Source organism: Delphinapterus leucas, chromosome 7, assembly GCF_059928025.1.
Source record: "Delphinapterus leucas isolate spDelLeu-1000000601 "Yukka" chromosome 7, BTC_Dleu_Yukka2, whole genome shotgun sequence".
Classification (NCBI taxonomy): Eukaryota; Metazoa; Chordata; class Mammalia; order Artiodactyla; family Monodontidae; genus Delphinapterus; species Delphinapterus leucas.
In genome coordinates this window covers 81,519,953-81,542,777 of record NC_143135.1, presented here as the reverse complement: position 1 = coordinate 81,542,777, position 22,825 = coordinate 81,519,953, and the positions used below count along the sequence as shown (strand labels likewise).

Sequence of the window (22,825 nt, the reverse complement as noted above, 5' to 3'; positions counted from 1 at the left end):
TAGATAAAGAACAGCAAAGAGATTGGGGAGTGTCAGCAATGGAAGAGGAGAATGTTAAAATTTCTGGAAGGGTGAATCTTGGTAGAAGAATTCTGGCACATGGTCATCTGAGCTACTAAGTAAGGAGATGTACCACTTCTGTTACATACACACAGAATTCTGAATAAATATTTTAGTACATGATGAACTGCATTAAAAAAATAAAAGGATTCTCTAGATGTCAAATACAACCATAATAGGTAATATTTATTATTGTATGTCAGGATTATTTTAAGGATTTTGATTGTTATAAGGGATTGTGTGTATATAAGTAGCTAGTTTAACCCTCATAACAGCCCTATAAAGTAATCACTATCAATATTACCATTTTACAGGTAAGGAAACAAAAGAAAATAGAGCTTAAGTGATGTGCCCAAAGTTACACAGTTAGTAGGTGGCTGCACCAGGATTTGAAGGCAATCTGGCTTGCTCTGGAATCTGAATTATTAACCACTGTACCACCTTACATCTCCAAAGCAAGGAGAAACTGAAATTGTATGGGTTTGAATTGTAATTCAAACTTCAATTTAACTGAAGTTTGAATTGTAAGGTTAACTAACACTACAAAGATTCATGATGTTTAGGTTTCTGGACTTCATGCCCATGTGGAGACATGAGACACATCCCAAAGTTCAAAAATATACAGGGAGAGACTTCATTCTCTGACTACTGCATGATAATATTAGAAACCAAATAACATAAAGACTGCCACACATTTCCACATAGTTGGAAATAAGAACACACACAGATAGTATATACATATACAAACATAAATTATGAAATATACATAAACACATATAAAAAGAAGAAAGGAAAAAAGTATAAACTAAGCATTCAACTTGAGAAGTCAGAAAAATACTGAACCACTTAGAAAATAGAAGAAAGCAAATAATAAATATTAAAAAGAAAAAAATTATGAAATGGTAACAAAACAAAAAATTGAACAGATCACTTAAGAAAAATCCTGGTCCTTTAAAAAAGAATGGTCAGATAGCAGATGTTCAGCAAGACTGAGCATGAAAAAATAGAATTAGCACAAAGACAATATTAGAGATAAAAAAGTGCAACAAATAGAGATAAACATAAATAAAAAAACATAAGAGGATACAATACATAACATAGATGGAATTCTAGAAAAAGTGAATTAACAAGATTAATATATAAAGAAATTAAAAGACAAATGGATCAATAAACATTAAATTAATTATTTTTTGTCATATCTACTGCAAAAATAATTAACAGACCCAAGTGACTGTAGACAAATGTCTTACAAAACGTTTAAGAAATTGATAAACTCAATTTTACATAAATGCTTCCATAAAATGAAAAGATAAGTAAACTCCAATTCTTTTACAGATCTAGTACAAAACTGATATGAAACTAGAGAGGTAGAAGCAAAGTTAGAAAAATACAGGATGATTTTTCAGGAACATTGATGTAAACATTCTAAATAACATGTTAGCAAAACAATTCTAGCCATATATGAAACATTACTAATATTTTTTAACCAGCTAGTATTTATTCTGGGAATGCAGTTATAGTCTGATAATAAAAATAATTATGATAGCATTCCTCAAAATAAGAGATTAAAGGGAAAATTGTGATATTTTAAGAAGTTTAGAAGGCATTCAATAGTATTCAGAATTTGTTCATAATAAAAAAGAAAAACAGAGAGAAAAGCAATCCCTTAATCTAAAAGCATGTATCTAATAAAAGCCTATCAGGAAAAAAGGAACAGAGGAATAACACTTAATATGAGAAAATCTATAGCTTTCTTGTACAGAAATACAGAAGCATTATCTTTAGATAAAATAATATTTTTTAAAAATTCAATTTTGCACTAGACTTCCAAGACAATAAAACCAAAAGTAAAAATATTTGGAAGCCAAGAAACAAAACCATCACTATTCCTGAAAAATATGACATTATTTATTGAAAATTTCTTAGAATTAATATATAGTCCCCACATTTGCAAGAATTGAGTCAATATACAACATTTAATAGCATCCTTATATTCAAAAGACAACTAATTAGGAAGTACTTTTTGCTTTTTTAAAGCCTCTCTTTGCAAAAGCAACAAATATAACATACTTATAGAAAATTCTAAACAAATAGTTGCAAAGTATATGTGGAAAAATATTTTTTAAAAACATTGAGTGATATAAGAGAAGACTGACTAGAATGAGGGATAGATCACCATCATCGATAAGACAAATAAATGTAAAAATTTCAATTTTCTACCCAAATTAATCTATAAACCCAACAGAATCCCCTAGAAAATCTAACAGAGTATTTTCTTGAGCTTGACAGGTTGTTTATACTGTTTGTTTGGAAGGTGAGATAGTAAGAATAGATAAGAGTAGAAGTGACGGTCATGAGCAAAATTCATGTTTTGAAAGTAAAGTCAACAGATTGGATAAAGTTTTGAAAAAAAAAAAAAGAATTATGTGTTCCACTCTGAATAACCGGAACAATGAAATTGGCTTGAATAACTGTAAGAATAAAATGTAAAACACTCTCAGAGGAGGTAGATGGGAGGTGGGGGTTGAAGTGTCAAGATTGAGATATCTACCAGACATTCAAATAGATGCCCGTTGACATTGGCTATATGAATATGGTATTCAGGGAACAGGCATAGGCTGAATGTTAAAATGTTGGGTGCCTTCCTATACATAAACAGTATTGAAAACCAAGATACTGGATGAGTCTGCTAAATAAGTGAGGAAAAACAGAGCAGAGACCAAAGATATGAATTAACTGGCAAGTGTTACTAGAAGAAGCAGCCAGCTGAAGTAGCAGGAGAATCAACACAGGGTTGTTATTTGAAAGGCAAATGAATGAAGGGTTTCAGGAGGAGGTGAAAATATTACTGTGAAATGCTTCTATAGGTCAAAAAGGCTATTAGGGATTAAATATTTAATTTGACAATGTGGAAGTCACTGGTTACATTAACAAGAGTCATTTTGGTAGGGGGCTAGAGACAAAAAGGTGATTGGAGCTGGTTCAAGACAGAATAAAAAACATTTGGAGACAGCAATGATAGACAATGATTTTGAGGAGTTATGGAGAAGTGGGATCAGGGAGGATTTTTTAATATGGAGTATTATAATGTATTTTTATGGTTATAGTGTTGATATGAGTAAGTGGGAAAATCAATGATGTAAGAGAGCAATGTGACTATTGTTAAACAATGTCCTTGTGTAGGTGAGAGTGAGTGAATAGAATGAAGAGAGTGATGGCTTGGCCTTAGATAGAATTACAGGAGTGAAGGCCAAGTATAGGAGACCAGGTAATTGTGAGTTAGTAGATCTTGAGACTAGAAATATTCTTTGGGATAAAATTATTTGGGAGATTGGGCCCAAAGACAAGGAAGTATAGTCCCAACATATCACTTTTCCAGACAGATTGCAATATGTACATAGCCAAAAATAATGTAAATGTTCTTCATTGGTTCTTTAACATTTGGTTATTATAACAGACAAGGCACAGAAGGCTTGGTTGTGGATACACAAGTGAATGAAAATCTTAATAAGTTGACAATGTAAAATAAAAATATAGGTTAAAAATATTGGCATAATTGGAGGTGAGAAAAGATGGAGGAGATTGTATGAGAGCAAAAATCTTCAATTTACATAGAAGAAAAGTAAGCTACTGAGCAACACTGATGGAAGAGGAAATGAGGATTAAATATATTATTTAATATTTAAAAATTTTGATATCAAATATTAGGTAGAATAAGATGTAAATGAGGCAGTGTAAATGAACTGCATCTCATTTTTCAAGGTAATCAATGGCATTGTTTGTATTTGATATATAAGAAAATAGAGGGATAAAATAGGCAAGTTATTGAGAATTCTGAAGATTACCACTAGAAAATAAAAATAGAAATCATTTAGGCAAGTGGCATGTAGGATACGGGATCGAAGATTGGGAGAGATACTGGAGAATATGTTTTTTATTAAACACTTTGCTGTACTACTGGATTAGTTGCCTTAAGTGTGCATAATTTGACAAAATATTTTAAAATTATAATCTATCAGCACTTTAATACTGTATAGTCATCAAAAATGAGATAGTTCTTAACGTATTGACTTTTTTAGAGGTTTGTCATACATTGTCAATTTTTTAAAAAGCAAATTATTGATAATATGGGAAAGAAGTTATAGGTAAATATGTGTTTATCAGTTATCTATTGCTGAGCAACAAACTACCCCAAACTGCAGTGGCTTAAAACAATAAACATTTACTACTGTTCACAAGTTGACCAGTTCACTGAGTGGCTCTTGTCTTTGGAATTATTCATGTGTCTGAGATCACCTGCATGTAGGGTAAGCATCTATACTGACGTTGTTGGGACCTACTATATTTTTGGAAAGCATCTGGCTTTCTAAAGTGTAAATACAGAGTGAAGTAAGTCAGAAAGAGAAAAACAAATATCATATATTAATGCATATATGTAGAATCTAGAAAAATGTTACAGACGAACCAGTTTGCAAGGCAGAAACAGAGACACAGATGTAGAGAACAAACATATGGACACCAAGCGGGGAAGGTTGGGGGAGATGAATTGGGAGATTGGGATTGACATAAATACACTAATGTGTAAGAACCTGCTGTATAGCACAGGGAGCTCTACTTCACTGTACAGTAAAAACTAACACAACATTGTAAAACAACTATACTCCAATTAAAAAAAAAAAAAAAGCTGGTCTAGCATGACCTTGGCTGAGACAACTGGGCTTTCCTGTATGTGATGTCTCTTATTCTCTAGTAAACTAAGCCAGGCTTATTCACATGGAGGTTCAGGTGTCCAAGAGGTTAAAGTGCACAATGCTTCTGAAGATCTGTGCTCAGAACTACACAATGTCCCTCTACTGTATCATGTTGGCCAAAACAAGTTACAAGGCCAGTCTGTAGTCAGAGCAAAGGGCATGGATACAAGTAGGCCAATGATTGTGGCCATTAATAAAATCAGTATTGTATTATGTGTTTTTATAAGAATAGAAAAAGATTCACAAAGATGCAAGCTAAACATATAATTGCATTATATATTTATAGTGTTGTATGTTTGTAATGTGAAATTAAAGAAGCTGGATGATCTTACTCTGTTTCACAAAATTTTCTATTGTTTCATTTTCATGGAAAACATCTATGTATTATTTTAAGAAATTTTTAAGAGTTCCTTGTGCATTTAACAGATAAAAGTATACACATGAATCTCATGGATAAACAATACCCAGAACTGACAAAATAGCAGATGAGGAGAGAAGTAAAGAGATCATTTATCTGGGTTTTTAAAACTGTTTGGCATATCTCAGTCAATTTCTCGCTCCCCTTCACCCAAGGCTTCTAAGTTCACACTTCATTTCTGGGGTTGAGGAGACATCAGTCAAGTGAGGCACCCCTACTATTTAGTGGCTAAGGGGTGGCACAGAGACAAATAAGGGTCAATTTGACTTATTAACTGTGTTAAAAATAGTCTGGAAAACAGAACATAGAAACTTATGTTTGTACCCCTGTGTGTGTGTGTGTGTATGTGTGTGTGTGTGTGTGTATGTATTTCATTCTGGTGACTTTGTTACAGTAAGGAGAAAAGTCAGTATTCACTTCCTGTGTTCTAAAAGAGAGAAGCTACATATCAGAGGAGGAGTCAAATTCTATCCTGTCAAAGTATGAGAGAATTTGAGAAGCTACAGTTTCCTTTTTAGGTAATGCTGGTCCACTGAGAACAAAGAAAGAAAGCTGCTTTCATTTTCATTGCTTTTCCTGCCCAGGGAGCTGGAGCAGCAATGGCTGGTGAGTCGCTCCAGGTTTTCTGTTTTTTTTTTTTTTAACATCTTTATTGGAGTACAATTGCTTTACAATGGTGTGTTCGTTTCTGCTTTATAACAAAGTCAATCAGTTATACATATACATATGTTCTCATATCTCTTCCCGCTTGTGTCTCCCTCCCTCCTACCCTCCATACCCCACCCCTCTAGGTGGTCACAAAGCACCAAGCCGATCTCCCTGTGCTATGCGGCCACTTCCCACTAGCTATCTACCTTACATTTGGTAGTGTATATATGTCCATGCCTCTCTCTCGCTTTGTCACAGCTTACCCATCCCCCTCCCCATATCCTCAAGTCCATTCTCTAGTAGGTCTGTGTCTTTATTCCTGTCTTACCCCTAGGTTCTTCATGACAATTATTTTTCTTAGATTCCATATATATGCGTTAGCATACGGTATTTGTCTTTCTCTTTCTGACTTACTTCACTCTGTATGACAGACTCTAGGTGTATCCACCTCATTACAAATAGCTCAATTTCGTTTCTTTTTATGGCTGAGTAATATTCCATTATGGCTATGTTTTGTGGGGAGAAAGAGCTCAGGAGGAAGGAACGGGTGAGAGGAGAAGGAGCAATGAAGGGGGCACACACAAGACACAACTATTTTACTCTGAGACTGTAAGGGATGGAAGCTTGGGGCACAGTAATGAGTATGCTAACAAAGTGTTTTAGACAATACATTACAACTTCTTGGAAAAATGGAAAATTTAGAAAATCTGGACCTATGTTCTTAAATCTTTCTTGTTGATTTTAGGCTCTTCTTTGGACTTCTGGACTTGACCCAGAGTTCTCACCTAAATGTTACCTTGTCACAGTGAAAGGCCATGCAGTAAAATGCAGAGCAACTTGAGTTTCCTCCATATTTCTGCTCTCTGTGTGAATTTTAGTTTATAACAGTGAGCAAACCAGATACAGTTTGTGCTCTCAATCTCTGCACAGAAAGTTGCCCTGTCAGCCCTGCCCATGGAAATAAAATTGCATTCTTTTACAGGTGTAATATGTTTTACTGCTATACATATTGAATATAATGTGTTTTTAAATTAGGTATTGATAAAAATGACAGGAAGTGAAGGCATCATCGGTGATACAAAGACTAAACTGAGTCAGTCAACTCTCACTGACTTACAGTGAAGTTGCTTCACTTCTCTGGACCTCAGTTTCCCCATCCAAAAAAAAAAAATTAGAGAATTGAACATCCATAAGTATTAGTCTAAGTGTGGTCCTCAGACTAGCAGCTTTGGCACCACCTCAGAAATTGTTAGTAATGTAAATTCATGGGCTCCACCCTGATCTATCAAAAAAGAATTTCTGGGAATGGAGTGCAAAAAGCTCTGCTTATCAAGCTTTTTCAGGAGATTCTTTTTAAAATCGAGAACCACTGGCCTGGAATAAGATATCTAAGCTCCTCTCTGTATCTAAAATCCTATCATTCTCACAGAGAAGAGACTACCAAAAGAAGATCCGGTCAACATGGTGAAGTTAATGTCCAGGAACGTGCTTGATGGTATTTTTGATGATTTGATGGAAAATAAAGTGTTAAATAGGGGTGAGTTACAAAGATTAGGGGAAGAAGTGGACCACATTGTGAACAGGACTGGAGACCTGGTTGATGATCTCATTGAGAAGATGCAAATGGCAGGCAAAATATTTAAGGACCATTTCTTCAACCCCAAGAAACAACTGAGTTTAAGTGAGTATCTCAGTAAAGGGCTAGTAACTTGTTCTTTATCTATTATCCTCATGCAGTTTTTGTCTTTGTATTTCTTTTTGCAAGTGGATAATATACTATTCACATTTCTAGCACCTTCTTTGCCTGACTGTCTATCTTATTTACTGCCACAAAATGCCCTGATCTACCCAGTCCCTCTTCCATCATCCCCAGTCTGACGCAGATTAGGTGATGAGTAAATATTTGTTAAAGGAATAAATGGTGCTGGTGTTGTATTAAATTAAATGATAGTCTTTAATTAATCTGTGCTACTCTGGCCATACACTGTGGCCTTTAGAGTCATTCCCAGATATAGAATGATCAGTAGAACAAAATCCACCATCTTATTCTTAGCTGTGGATTACCCAAGGAAAAAATCTCTGAGAACCTGTATTTCTCCTTGTTAAAGGAAGACAATGGGAAATTGAAAGTTTGAGGAACATAGACGTGTTCTTCTCTCTAGAGCATGTATTGGCACACTTTTTCTTTGATGAGCCAGAGATTAAATATTTCAAGCTTTTCGGACCATATGGTTTCCGTAATAATTACTCAAGTCTGCTGTTGTAGTATAGAATCAGCGATAGAAAGTAAGTACAAAATAAGTGTGGATGTGTTCCAATAAAACTTTATTTACAAAAACAGGTGTCAGGCTGAATTTGGACAGTGGGCCATAGTTTGCTGACCCCTAGTTCAGAGTAAAATTATACATCAGTATATCCCCAATTCTTGGAACACCCTCTGAGACTATTTTGCTATTGTTGAAAGGCTAACTTTTGTATAACAATGTATTTTTCTTCCTCATAATGAAAAGTGCTATTTCAGAAAACCTTGATTAATGAATTTGAATATTCCTTGAATTACAGAAGAGGAAGATAATGAGCTCTTTTTTGTTTCAGAGAAAATCTGCCTCCTCTTTCATTTGGCACAAAGTTACAGTTTTCTAAAACAAACCTGGAACTTAGAGAATGGGGCAAATCTCCATGCTCCACAGAGTAGTCAGCCCCATGCTGAGCATAGTCATTTCCTAGTCAGTGAAAGGGAAAGAGTTTGAAGTGTATAGGTTCTATAAACTTAGTTCTGCTAACAAATTTTATTTTACTATTATTTCAGGATCTCATCTGGAAACTGAGAATGATGAATCTGAGAGCACTGAATCATCTTCTTCTTTGACAGGTAACTGACTCCAAATTTCACATCTCAAGTGAAAACTCTTAGAACTCTAGTGCAGTTAGAAAGTATTTCCTTAAAAGCCTAGAAATTATATGTTTTCAGTCAGTTTTCATCTTTGGAAATAACCTTCAGAATAGAGCACTGATCCTTAAATTTTTTCATTCCACCTCAGAATCTGAAGATGAAAGTGAAAAAAGTAGAGATGAGGAAAAAGTTGAATCAGCCCAGGCATTGGCTCTCCCTCCAACAGGTAACTGCCCCCAAACCCAGTGGCTCATGGGAACCCTCATTCATTACTTGGGATAAGGCAGCTGTACAACGTCCCTACATTATAGTGGAAAGACCACTGAACTGAGGCTCAGAAAATCTGGCTTATTTCTCTCCTCTGCACCTAACAAAGTCCCTTAAAAGTAAGGTTAGCATTTACATCCCTGATATTCAATTCTCCTAAGAATGTAGAAGTTGAAAGTGAAGATTATGAAACTGAGAAGAATGCTAGATTGTCCCAGGTATCTGTTCTAACTATGATAGGTAATATCATGGACACATAATGACATTATTAGAGCAAAGACAGATAAAGAAACTCCTTATGGTGTAGTGGAAAGAAAACTGAAGTAAAACCCAAGAAATCTGTAACACTGAGCCCATCACTATCACTGATTAACCATATTTGCTGGTATAACCAACGTTTCTGAGACTCACATTTTTAAATGGAGTTGATCACATCTTTGAAAGGATTCATAAAACATCAAAGATATAGGCAACTACCAACTGCACAAAACAGAATAAGGATGTGATTAAGAAAAACACATTAAAAAAAACAGCATGAGTCACACATACTATGTGGTCACCAAAGAATCTGATGAATTATTGGGCCACATTAAAGAGCCATAGCATCCATAAAAAGGGTAATGATAGTATTGTCTTCTGAGTACTATATTTTCAAAAGTTACAGAAAAACTTACAAAAGGAATAAAACCTTTGTCATCTTTATTCATTGTTATATCCATTCATACATTATATATTCATATACTAATTGAAAATCTACAGTATGCTACTTTAATTACTGTGTTTATAACAGTGAGCAAGATAAAGTTACTGTTTTCATACAGTGTAGTGAGGGCAGATATATAGTAAACTCTCAAAAAATAAACAGTATAATTTCAGGGGATGTACACAAGAAAGAGGATTAGGCCATAGAAAGCAATATTGTTGTTGAGGGTAGTGGTACACATGAGTCAGGGTGAACAGTTATGAGAACCCTTTTGAGATTATATTTCAGTATATAACTGAACAATAGGAAGGGAATTGTGCCAAACTTTAAGGCAAAAACATTCCATGGAAAGAGGAAACAAGAACAAGAGCTGTGAGTCAGGAAAGGTCTTGTCATGCAAAAGGGTAATAGAGAAGGCTGGTCTGGCTGGGGAGTAGGAAATGAGGGGCATATGGGTGCAGGAGCTGTCAGATACACTGGGACGGCCACAGTATGTGGGGCCTCTGAGAGAATGAAAAACAATTCGGATTTTATTTGCAATGCAAAGCCTTTAGAATTTTTTGAGCAGAGGAGTGATAAACATAGAATAGAAAATCTACTTGTAAGCTATTTAAGTGTTTCAGTTAAGAGATAATAGCTTTTAAGCTGGGGTTGCAGTAATAGAGATGATAACAAGTGGTTATATTTGGGATCTATTTTGGAGATAGAATCAACAGAAGCTACAGATGGATTGGGCTAATGAAAGAAATGAAGTATTTGTAGAGACATGAATAGACCTAGAGGCTGTCATACAGAGTGAAGTAGGTCAGAAAGAGAAAAGCAAATATGGTATATTAATGCATGTATGTGGAATCTAGAAAAATGGTACAGATGAACCTGTTTGCAAAGCAGAAATAGAGACACAGATGTAGAGAAAAAATTTATGGGCATCAAGGGGGGAAAGAGGGAGGTGAGATGAATTGGGAAATTGGGATTGACATATATACACTAACCTGTATGTATTTCATACTAATATGTATAAAATAGATAACTAATGAAAACCTGGTGTATAGCATAGGGAACTCTACTCAATGCTCTGTGGTGACCTAAATGGGAAGGAAATCCAAAACAGAGGAGATATATGTATACATACAGCTGATTCACTTCACTGTACAGCAGAAACCAGCACAACATTGTAAAGCAACTATACCCCAATAAAAAAAATAGAAAAAAAAATGATTCTAAGTTTTGGGCTTGGCAACTGGGTGAAAGATATCAATTCCTGAGAGAGAGAAAATTTGTGGTTTAGAGAAAACTTGGGAGAAACCTATTTGTAGAAGAAGACGGTATCAGAAGTCCTTCTTTGTAAGTTTAGTTTAAAACATGTTACATCCAAGAGAAAATGTTGAATAAACAGGTGATGTACAACTGAGGAATTCACAGAGAGATGTTGGTACCACCTAGAAGAGGTCACCTAGGGAGAGATGTTGATAGAGAATAACAGAGACTCTAATACAGAATAATCCCACTTTGGGAAGTTTGGCAGAAGAGGAAAAGTTAGCAATGAACAGACAGATTTTGAAAGAGTAGCTGGAAAATGTAGGATCACAGAAGCCTAGAGAGCATTTTTCAAGAAAGATGTGTTCAACCATGTTAAATGCTAAGAAAGCAACAAATAGTCAGTGGTAACCTTGATAACAGGTATTTTGCTTAAGTTGTGAGGATAATAGCCATTTTATGCATACAAGAAAAAAAAATCAGAGTTGAAAATAGTGAAAATAGACAATGCCTTTAACGACTGTGCTGAGAAGTGGAGCAGAGAAATGGTACAATAGATGGAGGGGAAACAGAGTCAAGGAAATGTGTTTTTAAAAGATAAATTAAGATTCTAATATGCCAACGGGGATAGCATAGAAGGGAGAGAGGTAGAAATTGATGCTCTAGAAGATAGGGCTGAATAAATGCTTGAGTAAAGTTCCTGTGTGTGAGAGGGAAAGGGACTCATAAGGAGTGGTATCACGCTTAGATCAGAGGAAGAGCATATCTTTCTTTTTTTTTTTTTTTTTTGCGGTATGCGGGCCTCTCACTGTTGTGGCCTCTCCCGCTGCGGAGCACAGGCTCCAGACGCGCAGGCTCAGCGGCCATGGCTCACGGGCCTAGCCGCTCCGCGGCATGTGGGATCTTCCCGGACCAGGGCACAAACCCGTGTCCCCTGCATCAACAGGCGGACTCTCAACCACTGCGCCACCAGGGAAGCCCCATATCTTTCTTTTTAGTAGGAAGGAAAGAACAGAAGGTTCTTTGTTTTTTGTATTTGTTTCATCAGTATCTTATAGTTTTCTGAGTACAGTTCTCTTGCTTCCTTAGGTATGTTTATTCTTAGGTATTTTATTCTTTTTGATTCGATGGTAAATGGGATCGTTACCTTAATTTCCTTTTCTGATCTTTCATTGTTAGTGTATAGGAATGTGATTTCTGTGCATTAATTTTGTGTCCTGAAACTTTACCAAATTCATTGATGAGCTCTAGTAGTTTTCTGGTAGCATCTTTAGGATTTTCTATGTATAGTATCATGTCATTTGCAAACAGTGACAGTTTACTTCCTCTTTTCCAATTTGTATTCCTTTTTTTTCCTTTTTCTTTTCTGATTGCTGTAGCTAGGACTTCCAAATATATGTTGAATAGTAGTGGCAAGAGTGGACATCCTTGTCTTCTTCTTGATCTTAGAGGAAATGCTTTTGGTTTTTCACCATTGGGAATGATGTTTGCTGTGGGTTTCTGGTATATGGCTTTTATTATTTTGAGGTAGGTTCCCTCTATGCCCACTTTCTGGAGAGTTTTTATCATAAATGGGTGTTGAATATTGTCAGAAGATTTTCCTGCATGTACTGAGATGATCTTATGGTTTTTATTCTTCAGTTTGTTAATGTGGTGTATCACATTGATTGACTTATATATGTTGAAGAATTCTTGCATCCCTGGGATAAACCCCACTCAAACATGGTGTATGATTCTTTTAATGTGTTGTTGGATTCAGTTTGCTAGTGTTTCATTGGGGATTTTTGCATCTATATTCATGAGTGATATTGGCCTATAATTTTCTTTTTTTGTGATATGTTTGGCTGGTTTTGGAATCACGATGATGGTGGCCTTGGAGAATGAGCTTGGGAATGTTCCTTTCTCTGTGATTTTTTTTTGGAATAGTTTAAAGAGGATAGGTGTTAACTCTTCTCTAAATGTTTCATACAATTCACCTGTGAAGCCATCTAGTCCTGGACATTTGTTTGTTGGAAGTTCTTTAATCACAGTTTCAATTTCAGTACTTGTGATTGGTCTGTTCATATTTTCTATTTTTTTCTTGTTCAGTTTGGTTCAGTCTTGTATCTTTCTAAGAATTTGCCCATTTCTTCGAGGCTATCCATTTATTGGTATAAGGTTGCTTTTAGTAGTCTCATATAATCCTCTGTATTTCTCTGGTGTCCATTGTAACCTCTCTTTTTTCATTTCTACTTTTATTGATTTGGGTCCTCTCCATTTTTTTCTTGATGAGTCAGGCTAAAATCTATCAGTTCTGTTAAAAATTGAACCAGATATTAGTTTCATTGATCTTTGCTATTATTTTCTTCATCTCTATTTCATTTATTTCTGCTCTGATATTTATGATTTATTTCCTACTAACTTTAGGTTTTGTTTGTTCTTCTTTCTCTAGTTGCTTTCAGTGCAGGGTTAAGTTGTTTACTTAAGATTTTTCTTGTTTCCACAGCTAAGATTGTATTGCTATAAATTTCCCTCTTAGAACTGCTTTTCTGTGTCCAATAAGTTTTGGATCATCATTATTGTTGTTGTTGTCATTTGCCTCTAGGTATTTTTTAATTTCCACTTTGATTTCTTCAGTGATTCATTGGTTGTTTAGTAACATACTGTTTAGGCTCCATGTGTTTGGGTTCTTTACAGTTTTTTTTTTTTCATGTAATTGATTTCTGTTGTGTTTAGAAAAGATGCTTGATATGATTTCAATTTTCTTAAATTTACTGAGGCTTGATTTGTGGCCCAGGATATAATCTGTTGTGGGGAATGTTCCATGTGCATTTGAGACAAAAGTGTATTCTGCTGCTTTTAGATGGAATTACCTATCGATATCAGTTAAGTTTATCTGGTCTAATATGTCATTTAACTCTGTGTTTCCTTACTAATTTTCTGTCTGGAAGATCTGTCCTTTGGTGTAATTGGGGTATTAAAGTCACCCACTATTTATTTTTTATTTATTTTTATTTTTTGCGGCATGCAGGCCTCTTACTGTTGTGGCCTCTCCTGTTGCGGAGCACAGGCTCCAGACACGCAGGCTCAGCAGCCATGGCTCACGGGCCCAGCCACTCCATGGCATGTGGGATCTTCCTGGACCAGGTCACAAACCCGTGTACCCTGCATCAGCAGGCGGACCTGCAACCACTGTGCCACCAGGGAAGCCCAAAGTCACCCACTATTATTGCATTGCTGTCATTTTCCCCTTTCATGGCTGTTAGCATTTACCTTACATACTGAGGCGCTTCTCTGTTGGGTGCATATATATTTACAATTGTTATAATTTCTTCATGGATTGATCCCTTGATCATTATGTAGTGTCCTCTTTGTCTTTTGTCCTCTTTTGTCTTTATTTTAAAATCTATAAATATTGCTACCCCAACTTTTTTTTAATTTCCATTTACGTGGAATGCCTTTTTCCGTACCCTCACTTTCAATCTGTATGTGTCCCTAGGTGTGAAGTGGGGTCTCTTGTAGACAGTGTATATATATATATATATATGGGTCTTGTTTTTATATGCATTCAGCCAGTCTATGTCTTTGAGATGGAACATTTAATCCATTTACATTTAAGGTAATTATTGATATGTATGTTCCTATTGCCATTTTCTTAATTGCTTTGGGTTTGTTTTTGTAGGTCTTTTTTTTTTTTCCTTCCTCTTATGTTCTCTTCTCTTATGGTTTGATGACCATCTTTAGTGTTGTGTTTGTGTTGATTTTTCTTTTTTATGTATATATCTATTGTAGTTTTGGGGTTTGTTGTTCCCTTGAGGTTTTGATTTAGTACTCTATATACGTACAAGATTGTTTTATGTTGCTGGTCTCTTTCTTGCCTAGAGAAGTTCCTTTAGCGTTTGTTGTAAAGCTTGCTTCACAGTGCTGAATTCTTTTAGCTTTTGCTTGTCTGTAAAGCCTTTGATTTCTCCAACGAATCTGAATGAGAGACCTACTGGTTAGAATATTCTTGGTTGTAGGTTTTTCCCTTTCATTGCTTGAAATATATCGTGCCACTCCTTTCTGGCCTGCAGAGTTTCTGCTGAAAAATCAGCTGATAACCTTATGGGGATTCCCTTGTATATTATTTGTTGCTTTTCCCTTGTTGCTTTTAATATTTTTGTTTGTCTTTAATTTTTATCAGTTTGATTAATATGTGTCTTGCTGTGTTCCTCCTTGGGTTTATTATCCTGTATGGGATTCTCTGCACTTCCTGGACTTCAGTGAGTGTTTCCTTTCTCATGTTAGGGAAGTTTTCATCTACAATCTCTTCAAATATTTTCTCAGGCCCTTTCTCTTTTTCTTCTCCTTTGAGACCCCTATAATGCAAATTTTGGTGCATTTAATATTGTCCCAGAGGTCTCCGAGACTGTCCCCATTTCTTTTCATTCTTTTTTCTTTATTCTGTTCTTGGCAGTGATTTCCACCACTCTGTCTTCCAGCTCATCTATTCATTCTTCTGCCTAAGTTGTTCTGCTCTTTATTCCTTCTAGTGTATTTTTCATTTCATGTATTGTATTGTGCATCTCTGTTCTTTAAATCTACTAGTTCCTTGTTAAATATTTCTTGTGTTTTCTCAATCTATGCCTCAACTCTTTTTCTGAGGTTTTGGACCATCTTTAATATCATTACTCTGAATTATTTTTCAGGTAGATTGCCTATATTCTCTTCATTTAGTTGTTCTTGTGGGGTTTTATCTTGTTTCTTTATCTGGGACATACTTCTCTGTCATCTCATTTTATCTAACTTTCTATGTTTACAGTCCCCTTTCCACAGGCTGCAGGATCTTAGTTCCTCTTGTTTCTGATGTCTGCTCCCTAGTGGGTGATGTTGGTCCAGGGGCTTGTGTAGGCCTCCTTGTGGAAGGGACTGGTGCCTGCCCTCTCACAGATGGGCCTGTGTCTTGTCCCTCTGATGGGCAGGGCCATGTCTAGGTGTGTGTTTTGAGACAGTTGTGAGCTCAGTACAACTTTAGGCAGCATGTCTTCTGATGGGTGGAGCTATGTTCCTACCTTGGTTGTTGTTTGGCATGAGACTTTCCAGCTCTGGGGCCTAAAGTTTGTTGGATGGGACCAGGTCTTTCTGCTGAAATTTGGACCTCTGGGAGATCTCCATTCAATATTCCCTGGGGCTTCTGCTACCAGTTTCCTTGCACTCACAGTGAGTGATAGTTAACATCTGCCTTCCCAGGAGACCCTCTAAGACCCCTAGGTAGTTGTAACCTGGGTTCCTATGGAGGTACTCCTTTGTGCTGTGTCCCTCCAAGAGTGGAGTCTCTTTTTCCCCCAGCACTGTGGAGCTCTTGCACTCAAGCCTGCTGGCTTTCAAGACTAAAATGCTCTGTGGCTTCTTCCATCCAATGCCAGACCCTCAGACTGTATTGGAGGGCTATTTTATGTGGAACCTCTCTGTGTAGCCTGCATGGGTTTAATATTTTTTGGTGCAAGGGTTGTTTTTAATATAGATGTCTGCCACCTCTTTCCTTACTGTATGATGGCTGTTATTCCCTTTATAGGAGGTGTGACTGATGTTGTAGTGTCCAGAGCTTGCACTGGATATTGAGCAGGGCCTCCCCTTTGCCCTGTGGTTGCTACTTCCTTGCCAGAGGTGGGGTATGCTCCCTAGTTGTTGGAAAAGAGGCCCCCAGATCTGTTTCTTAGCTGTGTTTCTGATCTGTGGTTTGAGGTAGGCAGGATTGCAGTACTCCTACTGGGAAGGAAGCCATTGAGTATTCCTCCTCTGGAGCTGTTCACCTATGGGTGTGCTGTATTGTGTCACCTTTCACCCATTGTGAGAGCTCTCAGGTTACACTGCTGTTGGCACTGCTTTCAGTCCCACCTTAACTGTGGGTATGCCAGCCACTGTCCCTGGTATCTCTCAGATGTGTTTTTCACCAGACCTCCAGCATAGATCCACTGAATTCAGGTCCCAGGATTGCAAGTAGTCATGGATCTGGACCTACTGTGGGTGCTATGGGGACAGCTCTGACTCTAGCCTGGCCCAAACCCTATGTATATGTGCCCACAAAGTCTACAAATGCTAAAGCTAGGTTCATCTTGGCTGTGGGAGCACTTGTTGCCCATTCAGACATTCTGTAGGTGCTGAGATTACAAGGCTGGTCACGGGGGTGTCAATTGAATCTTCACACAGCTGTGAGGAGAGATTTGAGTTTTTCTTCCTTAGTTACATGTCCCCTGTGGGATCAGCTGTGGTTTCAGCCCCACCTCTGCATGTGGGCCACCCACAGAGGTCTGCTCCTGAGTCTTCCCTGGAGCACACGAGTCTGCCCCAGTGGGGAGGGAGCTTGGATGCAGCACTGAGGCCAGGGTCACAAGAGCCCTGGTGGTTATGGGAATGCAGTAAGGCAGTGGTCCTGGGCATGAGGGAGCTGGCCTGGGGAGGCAGCAGCCAACATGTGGGGAGAAAGACTGCAATAGCATCTCCACCCCTTGTCACTTAACCTTGGTACTTTGCTTCTGCGGCAGTCCAGGTTTCCTCCACAAGAATTCCTCGGTGTGGATTTCCTCACTCCTGTCCCCTTAAGCTATCTCCTTGCAGCCAACAGCAGTTCTTTCCCTGGGTTTGCTCTCCATACACCATGTTCCAACACCCAGGCCCTGTGCACACCAGTGGACACGCATCTCAGGCTGGGGCATGCAGGGCTGTGGCACAGACTGTCTGTGTAGGTCTCACTCTGTCCTGCCTGCCACAAACCAGTTGCTGCACTCTCTTCCAACAGCCTCAGAAGCTCCCCTTTTGTCCCAACTGATCTTCCCACAGGTGAGGTGCTTCCCTGGATGCAGCAACCTCTCCTCTCCTTCAGCTCCCCAACCCAGGGGTGCCGTCCCCATCCTGCTTCCTCTCCTCTTCCTTTTCCCTTCTCCTTTCCTCATCTTACCCAGTTATGCAGGGATCTTTCTTGTCCTTTTAGGTGCCTGAGGTCTTCTGCTAGTGTTTTATTTTATTTTATTATTTTGCAGTACACTGGCCTCTCCCTGCTGTGGCCTCTCCCGTTGTGGAGCACAGGCTCCGGACGCGCAGGCTCAGTGGCCATGGCTCACGGTCCCAGCTGCTCCACGGCATGTGGGATCTTCCCGGACCGGGGCACGAACCCGTGTCCCCTGCATCAGCAGGCGGACTCTCAACCACTGTGCCACCAGGGGAGCCCCCCTCTGCTAGTGTTTAGCCATGTTCTGTGAGAATTTTTCCATTTGTAGATGTATTCTTGATGTATTTGTGGGGAGATATGAGCTCCATCCACATTCTCCTACTTCTCTGCCATCTTGACCTCCATCAATGATATTCTTATGCAAAAATATTAGAAGGAATAGAATGTTTGTTGCCTAAGGGAAAATGTGAACCAGGGGATACTTGGTAGCTATTTTCAAGTATGAGAAGATAACTCTTCATTAACAAGCAGTCATTAACTTTTAATCTGTGCCAGGTATCATTCTAGATACTAGGAATACAGAGATTAAAGACATCTTCCCTGTCTTAATTATGCTTACAGTACTGTAAACACAATTAAGATAAAAATAATTATTTATATGGGGCATTTACATAAAAAAAATAGAAACATAGGGAAAGATATATTGAAGTCATGGGAGAATTCATGGGCTTTACAGGAAGAGGAATTAAATGTTTTTTTCTGTATGTTCCCAATGTGGAAAATATATATTAGTGCTTGGAAAGTTCACACTTTATGATGCTCAGAACTGTTCAAAAATGCCTTAGAATGTTGTAAGTACCCTGTTAGTGGAGATATTTCAGAGAGTGGTAATAATAAAGTAGGCATATAGTCAGCAGAGTTCAAATATCTGAATAATGACCTTATTAGGCAAGATGAACATTAGGCTTCCTTCCCAATCTTAGATATCATGTTTATGTGAGTCTAGTGTGTTGGGTCTGAGAAAGCAATCAAAGTTATGACCACTACCAAAAACAGAAATTTATGGTGGGTTCAGTAAGAAGCAGAAAGCAAAAGGGGGAGTATTCAAGATTTGTGTTTTAGTCATTTTAAATATGAAATGATTTTCTTATTATATTAAACTTTGTGGTGGGCTGGCAGTAAGCATTTCTGGAGAATGAAAGCCAGTCAAAAGATCTGCATGACTTCATGGCAGTGGATGCTACTGTTTAATGAGCTATTTTTTCTCTTTTAGCTCCTCAGGAAACACAGGCTTCCCAACATGGGAAGTTAAAACTTTGTCCTCCTGATCATTTCCATACACTGAAGACAACAAAGACAGATGAGGTGATATGCTTTGGAAGATTTTCCATTTAAACAAGATACTGGGACTCACTCAACTTTAGTTCTTGTTACAAATGTCCTAAGATCAGACCAAAGGCACAAGATGTTATTTAATCATCTTATCTAATTAACTGGTTCTTACATTTGATTTCCTGTCTCTTCCACCACATTCTGAACTCCTATCCACCACCCAACCAAAGCCAAGTTCCTAGAGTGTATACTCAGACCTAGTATATGTTTTCAATTTCAGGTATTGTCTCTTTCCTCAAGAGAATATATTTCCATTTCCAGGCTCTCCAGCCATCCACTATTTAATTGAAAGGGGCTGTTTTGTATGAACTTTGGAGGCAAAATTAGGAGGTCTGGAGCAACTCATTTTGTGTCTGTTAATTGCATTTATATCCAGTGATGGAGAATGAAGTCTGGACATGCCTGGCCCTCATCATCTGCAACAAAGAATTTGACTATCTTTCTAATCGATATGGTTCTGATGTTGACCTTTAGGGAATGCAAGATTTGCTTGAAAACCTTGGATACTCAGTGGTTGTAAAAGAGGATCTCACAGTTCTGGTAATGGACCAGGAGAGTGGGACAAGCTTCCTTCCCTCCTAAACAGTTTTGAACTTCTTTCTTAGCAGCTGTAAGAATAAAATGCATGTTATAGAAATTATATTTGCTCCAGAATATGATTCCCTTAATTTCAGCCTCCTCCCGTGCACAGTCTCATAGAAAATATTTAGATCAGCTCTATGTAGCAGTATTTCCCCCCAAATGTGGGATCTTTCTAAAGTTCTCAATCTGGGAGGCATCTATTACTTGATAGCCTGAGTGAGACATAAGCTCTGGACCCTGAAAGTTACTGATATCTACAGAAAGAGCTTATGAGACTTTTACAATTTCAATATCATGTGTGTAAATGTAAAAGTGTGTAGAAAAAAATTGCACATACACACATAAAGAAAATGTTGTTATTCTGGCCATGCCAAAAATAATCCCAGAGGGCTTTAGACAAACCATTTTAAACCTAACTTTCTGCTGTTCCAAGATGAAGGAATTTGTTGTGTTTCTAATTTTTGTCAATAGAAAATTCTCTCTGTCTCTGTCTCTGCCTCTGTCTCTGTCTCTCTCTTTTTTAATAAAAACTTACAGGAACTCCAACATGTAAAACAGATGAAAGCAAAGCTCTCGTATTGGAGACATATCATCTCACTTGCCCCTCATTATACTCCATCTCCCAGTATCTTCTTAAGTGTAAGGTTCTATTGAAAACCATTGGGCTAGATGTTATGTAAAATCTCTACTAACTTTAATATTTTACACATCTAATTTCCTGGTTTTATGTCAGAATATAATTTCTCTTACAATTCCATTCAGTCCAAATCACCTGATTCTTTAGTGCTTGCTCCTTTTTGTGAATTCCACCTAATATTTGAGTATAAACTATATAAGGAGAATTCCTCAATAGTAATTCTGGAGTGTTTTTCAGGAAATGGAAACAGCACTAAGACAGTTTGCTGCCTGCCAAGATCACCAATCCTCAGACAGCATATTCCTTGTATTTATGTCACATGGCACCCTGGATGGAATCTGTGGGACAGACCCAGATATTCTTCGTGATGATACCATCTTCCAAATTTTCAACAGCTGTAACTGCCAGAGTCTAAAAGATAAACCCAAGGTCATCATTATGCAGGCCTGCTGAGGCAGTGAGTCTGAGTTCAGGAAACCCAGGGAGTGGCCATGTACTTCTTTCTATTAGTTTAGTGTCTAACCTTCATTTTCCCAGGGATGGGGAGAGAAACAATATTTCAGTACAACTCTTAGGTCCAGTCCAGAAAGAAATTGTAATAAGCCTGTACTAGTTTTCTTTTTTTTAAGAAATGATAAGTAGCCTAGAATAATGAGGAATATCCTGATTATTGGGGACTAGGTTTTCAACATGGTCATTCTAAACTTAAGTGGGCTTTATGTGGTTCCCAGTCAGTGAGGCAGTTTTTCTAGTAGCAAGACATTTGCATTTTTAATAAATGCCATATTGAAAGGAATAATTGTAAAAGACTTTCTGTGTGTATGTGTGTGTGTTAATATAACATCTTTTATAAGACATGGATGTCTCAGAAGGTGCTGGGGTTTTTTGGGTGACTGACATGAGAGAAGCCTCTGCATATAGGTATGACCAGTTCTTGCAGTGTTCCATCTGGAATGATGCCATTACAAACAGCCATGTGGAGAAAGACTTCATTGCTTTCAAATCTTTGACTCCATGTAAGTGACTTCAGAGAGAACAATTTCTATATCTCCTGTTAGTTTCTTGATCACAGGCTTGGTTATGATCATATCTTATCACTAATATAAGAACATTTCTTCCCTAACTAATGAGATATTTAGGTGGGGAAGATATTTAAGTATTGAGATTTTCATGACTGGAAACGTGTATCTATTGATACTGGAGGAAATTTTCAAAATAAACAGGACTTCAGTGAAGACCCAGATTTAAGACAGTCTATACATAAATCAAGAGTTTTTTTAGATGTAGCAATGGCACAGAAATGTATCATCTTCTCAGATTTGGTCCACCTGATGATCTACTAACAACTAAATGAGCCAACCAGTGAAATTGTAAAGCTTGCTCAACACATGCTTGCTCAACACCTATCGGCCTGTTATTTGAATCTAGTCTTAGGTTATTACTTAACATTCAAATGCCTGACTTCATGAGAGTGCAATCAGTGACTGAAAATCCTTCTTTGGCAGGAAAGTCAGAGTAGAAGGTAGAAATAAAAGATATTCTTGATTGCTCATGGTCATACCTGTAGGAAATCTATTTAACAGTCATTGGTGATATTGTTTTATCAATGATTTAGATAACAAGGGCAGTTTTAAAAACCTAGTTTATACAAGTTCTAAGTGCTTTAGTGTAGTAATTTCAAATTTTAATGTGCATGGGAATCATTGAGAACCTCATTAAAACATAGATTTCTGATTCAGTATGTCTGGGGCAGGGCCTGAGATTCTTCATTTTTTAAAAGCTCCATGGTGATGCAGTGTTGTTGGTTCATGGCTGCTTGTGACTAGGAAGGGATTAGAGGACCCTCTGAGTCTACCTGGGGAAATAGGAAAGAGACCATACAGGAAACACCCATTACACAACTGGAATAGTTCTAGAGTTCTGGAGTTTTAATTATATTTTATTTGAAAGAAGAGTTCTGTGCTTTTAGCTATTGAAGGAAGTTCAAAAAGTATATGCAGTCTGATACATACTCTAAGAGATTAATTTAATTGAGGAAATAAAGTCTAATATGTGAAATTCTTGCATTAATATTTTTATATACATAACTATGTGCAGATAATGTACTAGGTGCAGGGAATGTGATACACAGTTAAAGCAGGCATGGTCACTAAACATTACAGATTACAGAGTGTATGGTCAGGCCAGGGAGACAGAAATTAATTGGGGGAAAATATCTGTTATGTTTAACAGAAATAAATAATGATTGTCAAATGTGATGTGTTTTAAAGAAAAAATTTGTGCTCACATTTGAAAGATGAAGGAGTTACC

The 22,825-nt window shown here is 37.4% G+C and overlaps 1 protein-coding gene across 1 annotated transcript in view; it reads left to right on the top strand.

Moving 5' to 3' along the window:
- Positions 1 to 77: 77 nt before the first annotated feature.
- The window catches only part of LOC111167556 (caspase-12-like), a 35,573-nt gene continuing 12,825 nt past the window's right edge, over positions 78 to 22,825 (top strand). Inside the window, 8 exon segments of the mRNA XM_089915478.1 lie at positions 78 to 5,835; positions 7,307 to 7,558; positions 8,687 to 8,749; positions 8,919 to 8,996; positions 19,178 to 19,269; positions 19,663 to 19,836; positions 20,753 to 20,972; positions 21,385 to 21,531. Coding sequence (XP_089771604.1) covers positions 5,829 to 5,835; positions 7,307 to 7,558; positions 8,687 to 8,749; positions 8,919 to 8,996; positions 19,178 to 19,269; positions 19,663 to 19,836; positions 20,753 to 20,972; positions 21,385 to 21,531 — 1,033 coding nt within the window. The 5' untranslated portion in view covers positions 78 to 5,828.